The following is an 8498-nucleotide window of genomic DNA, read 5'->3' on the forward strand; positions in this document are numbered from 1 at the left end:
GCACAGACAAACGCAAACAATTTAACAAAAATGCCACAAAATTCACAAAATTGCAAATAATGAAAAGAAATTATTTTGTTTTAAAATTATGGGAGTAATTCGTGTAGGGCAAAAATCACGTGCTCACAATAGTGTCTCTTTTTATTACAGAAACGACAAGCATCTTTGTCAAAGGTGCTTTTCTTCTTCATGGGAATATTTTTGCCATTCTTTGCATTTCTCTTACCATGAGTCACCATATTAACACTTTCAGGTATCTCATGCTTCAATCTCTCTTCTTCTTGAACACACATGGTCAAAAGTTCATTGATTGACCATTTATCCTTATGTGTTGTAAGAAATTTTGAACGGACCATATTCCGTAAGAAGGGAGTTGAGAATGAAATGCACAAGAAATGGTTCAGACATATCCACCTCAAGGGACTTGAATTTAGCAGCAATGTCTCTCATCTCCATAATGTGCTCACGCACTATATGACTTCTGTCGAAAGCCATACTTGAGAGCCTCTTCATAAGGGTGCTAGCCAATGCCTTGTCAGAGCTTACGAATTGTTCATCAATTCCCTTCATGTAAGCTTTGACCTTATCGTTATTCGGGATAGAACCCCTAATGTTTTGGCTTATGTGAGCTTTTATGAGCATTAAACCTAAGCGATTAGATCGCTCCCACCGCTCATAATTACCCTTAGCAGCTGGCGTACTTGATTCCGTAGAAATAGGTGATTCATCCATACGGAGTGCCAGGTCTAGATCCGAGCACCCTAAAGTGAGAAGGACTTTCTGCTTCCATTTAGCATAAGTGTCACCAGAAAGTATTGGAATTCGAGCATTCTCATTAAAAATAGCGGTAGAAAAAGCTGTAAAGACTGCAAAACAAGGATAAACATACATAAGCTATGAAGTACAATCCATCAAAGGTAAATCGCGTAAAATACTGATTCTTAGTAAATTCTAGACCTTCCTGTGGGCAGAGGTTGCAACCGATATATAGAATTTACTAACTTTCTTAAACTAGTAAACCAAAATACATAAAAATTAATCCGTACCTGCGGGCATAAGATAATTCTAACTTAAAGGTTTACTATCTCCAACTAATCTCACCAAAATAGCTATCTCCCTGTAGGGCCGAGTTACTATTCTAATGAGATAGTTGGACTAAATAGATGTCATTATAAAATTTTAATCACTAGACTTTATGTGATTAGACAACTTAATTTCTTTTATATCAAATACTCAAGATGTCGTGGCTACTCCTAAGTACATCATATAAAAGAAAACTCATAAAGACATCTCAGTATAATATATCCAATAATCAACTTCACCATATGTTGATTAGAGTCAAAACTGGGAATACACATTTTTAAGCATAATAATGGATATAAAGGATCAAACTGCTAATTCTTGTACTATTATAAGAATATCTTCATATTGCAGCAAATTTATATATTAGCATAAACATACAATAAACAAACAGATGCAAAAATTCACGATGACTTCTTCAAGATTTAAACAAATGTTAAAACCATTATTTGAATCCGCAAAACTGCTACCAAAATACAAGGTCGATACAAATGCATCAATGAAAATTGGGTGATGCTTTATAATACTAGGAAGACCGATTAAAGTCAACAAAAGGTCTTAACAAATAAAGCATAAATTCAGTAGGCCAAACCTATTTCAACAAGGACCTATTAGGAGTTGCAGATTCTTTAAGAATTCAATTAATTAGATATAAATTAGTGATACAAGCTAACAAGTCAATAAAGCTCCTACAGTGATATACTTCTCTATTTAAGAGCCTAAAAACCCATCAATTATACGTGGATCTCCACAGTATATAAATTCTTAAAAAAATCACAAGAGATCCACTTATATCAAAAATAGGTATTGCAAATAAAAGTTACCAACTCTTTGCAAAAATTCTAACTCACAGAATATCAATTCCATTGTCCAGAAACAAAAAACAGTTGGTGACTTATATCTTTAGAACATACGGTTTATCCAAAGTTAATTTTGCATCATCGTAAATGCAACCTTGATACTGAATAACACGACTAAAAGTAGGCTCTGATACCACATGTTGAAATTCGAATACACATACAGAGCCAACGCAGCGAAAATTATACAAGGAACGTACCTTCAGCCATAGTTGTTCAAGTGTTGTAGAATCGCCTTGTAGAACTTTGACAGAAAACCTAGGAGCCTTCTAGCCTGCGCCTATCATATGATGCTAGACTGATGGAGTCACAGGCGTATTTATAGGTAGTCTAGGGACTCTTAGACAAATACTTTAGCCCTAGGGACCTCTCCATAAATTATAATTACCCTAAGGACTACTAATATATGGTAATTTCTTTCCATCAAAGAAACTACTATATATGCATAACTACAGAATATTATCTGATATATTATTTCCTTTGGAAGACATGGTAAATAATTTATTACCTTATATGTGGGTCACACTAGAAATCTTTCTGAAAGAGACAATGAATTTCTTACGGTCTTTAGCAGAAAACTGACTCAATCATCTATGTTTTCTCTGAAGCATGTTTAAGATAGAAAAAGAGGACATTATATTTTGTCACTCTTCCAATTTTTTGGAAACAATCAATAAATAAAAAAATAGTGAAAGCAACTCTTTTCTTTTTCCCAAACCATCACAAACAAGTGTTGTGATTACTATTATTCTTTTTCCCAATTTAAATTTCTGCAGCTAGTGCCTAATTAAAACAATCGTCTTAACACTTGCTATCACGAACTTGATGTTAATTTTTATCTGGAATTTGTTTCACTGTTTGGCTGCTTCTTTGATAATTCCTGGGTAATAACTTTTATCTTTTTTTTTTTTTAATTTGTAATTTTGGTATAGTATGATGAGCTTCTAAGCTTCTCTTCGTGCACTTTAAATTCAAATGATTCACTAGACCTGCATTTATCTAAAAGAATACGTTGAAATTTCACATTTTCCTTCTCTTTTTCGTTGTAGTTGCTTAGCTTCCACATTTCTCTTATTTCGTATATGATTTCCGTTGTCTGTTTTATACCTTCTTATCTTCTGCCTTTTTTGATCTGCTCAAAATTCTCACACTCGTTGCATACTTAGCTTGAAGCCAAGTAGATATAATTAACAGATAAATGGAATCGGGCAATATAAACATGCAAAATCTTTGTCTGAAGTGTTATACAGTCAGTAGTGTCCAGCAACAAATATTTATTCCGTGCCCCTAGAGTGAGATCTCGTAGCTGTTGGTCTGTGAAGATGCACTATCTGAAAGCTGTACACACACTGATATTCTCATATATCTTCCGCCCCTTCTTTTTTTAATTTCCACCTCTTTAGGCTCGTCTGAAAGCTGTAAACTCGCTGATGTTCACACTCATAAGCTCTTTGTCCTCGTACTAGAATTCACAGATGCCCACATCTCGTGCTTGTTCATCGATATATCGTGAAAAAGTATTCAGCATTATCGTACTGAGTCGGATTTTTTCTCTTTACCGGTACTAGGCTCTCCTGATAATAATAAGACCAACAGAAACCAGAGCTTAGAATCTGAAAATGATCAAATCCAAGATTTGTAACTTGTTTAGCTGTATGGTCATAAAACACCATCCTGTTAGTTTCTGTAAGTTCATAAATAAACTTATCGTACTCCCATACCCCGAGAGGCCAATGCCATGTTATCGGAGGATTCACAGTAAACACTTTGATCCAATGATTCTCTCGTATCCTCGCCCATATATCATAACACAACGTCTGAGGCTGAGCTACATCAGTACAAGATATAGCAGCAAGAGAACCGCCGCGTAACATTAAAGTCGCCCAATGATCATTTGGAATTGGCGGTGGTTCCGTCTCCCCAAACAATTCAGTTGCAAAATCAAATGTACAAATACCATAAACGTTCTCCTTGCTAAGGGACATCCAATAATAAAGTCCGTTCAAATAAGTACAATTAAGCGACACACATAAGTGAGTGTCGTGAGGTAAATCAGGCTCAATCAGCTTCCACGAGTCGTTGTTCAACGAATAGACAGCAGTAAACACCTTAGGATAAACGTCGCTTTTTTCATCATCGTAAAATACTCGCATCCATATAAGTTTATAGTCTTGATTCACTAGGTCTAATCCTAATCCAACTGTACGGCTGTGATCGTCGAAAGAATTTAGAAGCTCAAAATTAAACTTGGGAATAAGCCTGCACTCTTTGGTTGCAGGATTCCACCAAGCAAACCGAACATTTTCTAGATAATGTCCTTTCTCTAATACGAATAAGCCATCAACTGGACCAGAAATACTTCTGGAATCAGTAACACCTTCGCAACGATAAAGCCTCTGATGTGTAGGGGCACATCCTGCGTACATTTTCTCTGTAGCACGAAAAAATTAAAAGCCCGTAGAGGCTCAGGATCACGATTGTAGTCAACACCGAACTTGCAAACCACTGGACGGGTACGATTACTTGGGCTATCGCAGTGCTTTCTGATAAACTTGAGCTTTTGACGAGTTCACACCAATTTTTACAAACAGATTTGAATCGCAACAATGATTTCACAGGTAACCTCGATAGAATGTGATCAGTTTCAATTTCTTCTCGTGAATAACTTTCGGTATTACTTGTCATTCTGCTCAAATTATTTCCTGCGATATATGTAAACATCCTGGTTATGAACGAAGCTTACGTTATTGATAAAAATCATAATTATCCCAATGTACAATCAACAATATCATACATACAGTATTTTTTTTGTTGCTATTTTCAGGGGCGGTGTAGAGCATCAGTACTTCCGGACACGGAGCATAAGTTTATTTGTAAATAATCACAAAAATTACAGCAAATGGCAGGTGTGAACCCACACTTTCAATGATAAGAACTTTAAAGGTTGAACCTATAAAGTTTAAATCTTGGACTTGCCAGAGATTGTTTGAACTTACTTCGTACCACTTGTGGGAATTTAGATAGGAGTATGTTTTTAGGCGCACACTAATTCTTCTTTTATTTTAAACATCCATTAATTTGAACATGTTTCTTCCCATTTTCTGATATAAAAATCTTGAGAGAATCCATTAATAGACGAAAAATCTCCACTAGGAAGATGATATGTCAAAGTTAAACATGTTATTTTAAGCATACTATTAAGTAAATATTCACAGTTTTGAGCTAAAAATTAGTAGTGACAGAGCAATAAAAACTGAGTTTTTTACTCTCTTGCATGCATTGACAAATAATATTGAACAATTGTAACAAAAGTAAAAGCTTAAAATCAATAGATGAATTAACAAATTGGCAATCTAACCTTATATGTGGTGAGACGAGTTGGTTATTTTGTATCAAGTATTTCACAGAAAATCAAACAACAAAACAGAGAGGCCAGTTATGATTTGATTAAAAACGGAGAAATTAAGAATATATAGATAACAAAAGACACAAAAATAAATGATGTCCGAACATCTCTGATTTAAAAAATTAACCTTTATATAGGAATTGGACATGTAACAACAAAATAACAAAATGAGCGTAAAATTAGCTAACAACCAATGACTTTTTCCTATAACAATGAAAAAAACATAATCTCCATTCAATTCCTAAAAGAATGGGTAAAAGGATTGATTAACAGAATATCTTTGTCGGCATAAAAAGGCGAAGGTAATTTTCTTTTGCTTGTCATTGGATTGAAGGCCTTCTTGCTTTTGAAGACAGCTAAAACCTTCTCTATTTTTAGAAGATGAACAAGAAAGCAAGCTCAAAGAAAACTAATTCATAGATTTTCAACGGCGTCTCAATAAAATTCGTAGTCTGCCAAACTTTAATTAAGGGCCTTGATTTTTTTTGTGTATAATATAATTATCTTGTAAAATATAGTATGTAATATTATATTGGTTTCTTTTTTTCTTTCTTTTTTTGTCTATAGTATAATTGTGTTATAAAATATAATATTAATATTCACATTGGTAAAAAAATTTAAGTTAATAAGATGTTAGCCACGTATTTATAATTGTTTACGTTAGATCTTATTGTAATGTTATTTATCAATATAAAAATTTGAGTATCTTAATTCAAAGTTCTAAATATTCCTATTTTTTAAAAAACAGGTAGTCTTTCTTTATAAGGATTTACTTCATTCGTTCCAATTTATGTGAACCTGTTTAACTGGGCACGTAGTTTAAGAAAAAATGAAGACTTTTAAAATTTGTGGTCCTAAACAAGTCAAAAAGGGACCCAGAGTATTTGTGAGGTTATAAAAGCTTCTCATTAACGGTAGAATTGTAAGTTTAAGCTAAATTAATACCAAATTTAGAAAGGGGTCATTCTTTTTGGAACAGACCAAAAAGAAAATATGTTCACATAAACTGGAACAGGGGGAGTAGTATTTTTGTTTTCTTTTTCTATAAACTTCAACATTGTCTAAACGAAAATAAGATAGTAAATTCACAACTAAAAATATTTTTGGGGCCCCAACATTTAGGGGGCCTAAAGCAAAAGCTTTACTAGCCTCCCCTCGAGCCACCCCTGTAGATTTCCTCTTTTAGGAACTCAAACCACCTTATTTACCTAAGTGCCGCCGATAAATTCCAGGACAACTATATGATTTGGGGATTTTATTCAAAAAATGTGCGAAAATTTCAGAATTGACCCGACCCTCCACCTCCATTTTCATGACTCTTTCCCAGCTCCCCTTCCACTACATGGACACCAGTACCCGTGGGCGAAGCCACCTTTAGTTGACCACCCTTCTTTGAAAAATTACGAAAAATTACATTGTGTATATAAGTAAAATATTGATTTTTAATATATAAAACCTATATTGAACACCCTTTGTCGGAATTTTTTTTCTACTTCTTTCAAGTTTGAACACCCTTGAAAACATTTCTGGCTTCGCCACTGGCAGTACCAAAGAAAAAATGAATGTGACAATCTTTAATAAATATTAATGTTGGGCGTGCGAACATAGTCTTATATTGGATTCAAATCTATTTGAAACACATCTATCTAGCAGAGGTAGAATCGTAAAGAGAAATAAGAGAACACAAATGTAGTACTAGGAGTGTACATGGACCAGGTTGATTTGTTTTTTATCAAAATCAAATCAAACCAACTTTATCGGTTTGGATTGGTTCGGATTTTTTTGTTACATAAATATTATTTCAATCTTACTTCGTTAAAATTATAGATAAAGTTTTGATAAGGTAAATATATTTTTAGTAAAAATTGAAAAAACTAACAAACATATGATCTATTAAAATATTCTTATGGGAGAATTTTTTAGTAACATATGATAGTTATTTTCTTAGTCACCTAACAATAACTTTTCGTTGATTTACACTTTCAAAGTTAACCGATAATAACTAAGCATATAATCAATATGAAACCTAAATAATGATATGTTCTATTTAATTTTAAAATTATCGAACTACTATTTCAAATTCGAAAAAGGTATAAGAATTTAACAGATTTTGACATATGAATATGAAAGAACAAAACAATTGGCGCATTTCAAAAACAATTGATAAGAAAGTGATGTACAACTCATTATTTAACGTAAATAAATATAGATGCACTTCATAGTTCTATTAAATATTACATCATATGAGAGAATCCCAAATATTTTTATCCTCATTATTTGGATTGATTGCCATATTTTGGCTGCGTGCCAACTATGTGAACCCTCCGGGGAGTTTTATCACTATTTCCTCACTGTTTAGACTTACTGCTTGAACTCAGTCGTACCGTTTTCCACTGTTTTACAACTCAGCCACTTTTACTCGGTTTTAAAACTAAAATGATATATTAATTAATGTTTTGGGCTGAGAACTACTGTTTTACAAATGCCCAAGGGGCTTATATGATTTCTGAACTGAGTACGGCCAAGGTCCAGATGCGAGGATACTATGGGATCGGGCTGCACGCCGCAGCAGTGTTATACTGATATTGATATGAGGCCGAGGGCCTAGATTTGATGCCACAAGATGGCTTGATATTGCGCTTGGGCCGTAAGGGGCCCCTCCTGGAGTCTGCACACCCCTAGTGATCGTCGTCGACGAAATTTATGGATAGGGCTGCACGCCGTAGCGGGTACTATAAGGTACCGTTCTATGTGTTGATTTTCTTTATATGTCTATCCCTTGTAGCATTTCCATATTTCGTTTCCATTGGTTTATTGCTTTCATATTACTTGTTTAAACTGCAGCATTATAGACTACTCTGTGTTTTCCGTGATTTCTTATTCTCAGTCATTATTTATGCTTATTACTCACTGGGTCGGAGTACTCACATTACTCCCTGCACCTTGCATGCAGATCCGGGTGCTCTAGAAGCTGAGTGAGGATTTTCAGTCGATCAATTCATATCCGGGAGTATCGAGGTAGCTGCACCGCGTCCGCAGCCTGGATCTCTCCCTTCTATCCTTTCGTTTTATCCGCATTTCCTAGACTGATTATGTATTAGGCTGTTAAACTCGTACTAGAGGCTCGAGACTTGTGATACTAGATCTGTATGGGC

The 8498-nt window shown here is 34.4% G+C and overlaps 2 protein-coding genes across 3 annotated transcripts; both read right to left on the minus strand.

Annotated features, from left to right (window-relative positions):
* Positions 1-324: 324 nt before the first annotated feature.
* On the minus strand, positions 325-2147 carry LOC104236748 (uncharacterized). The gene is made up of 2 exons (XM_009790740.1): positions 2138-2147; positions 325-866 (listed from the first exon to the last, which is right to left on the minus strand). Exons 1-2 carry the CDS (start codon positions 2145-2147, stop codon positions 325-327), a joined length of 552 nt encoding a protein of 183 aa, XP_009789042.1.
* A 1004-nt stretch (positions 2148-3151) lies between these two features.
* LOC104236747 (F-box/kelch-repeat protein At3g06240-like) lies at positions 3152-5426 on the minus strand. 2 transcript variants are annotated; one of them, XM_009790738.2, is made up of 2 exons: positions 5296-5426; positions 3152-4639 (listed from the first exon to the last, which is right to left on the minus strand). In XM_009790738.2, exon 2 carries the CDS (start codon positions 4361-4363, stop codon positions 3434-3436), a length of 930 nt encoding a protein of 309 aa, XP_009789040.1. In that variant the 5' UTR covers positions 4364-4639; positions 5296-5426; the 3' UTR covers positions 3152-3433. The 2 variants fall into 2 exon arrangements, with proteins under 2 accessions (XP_009789040.1, XP_009789041.1); XM_009790739.2 differs by lacking the exon at positions 5296-5426 and adding an exon at positions 4736-4788.
* Between the last annotated feature and the right edge of the window lie 3072 nt (positions 5427-8498).

This window comes from Nicotiana sylvestris, chromosome 6, assembly GCF_000393655.2.
Source record: "Nicotiana sylvestris chromosome 6, ASM39365v2, whole genome shotgun sequence".
NCBI lineage: Eukaryota > Viridiplantae > Streptophyta > Magnoliopsida > Solanales > Solanaceae > Nicotiana > Nicotiana sylvestris.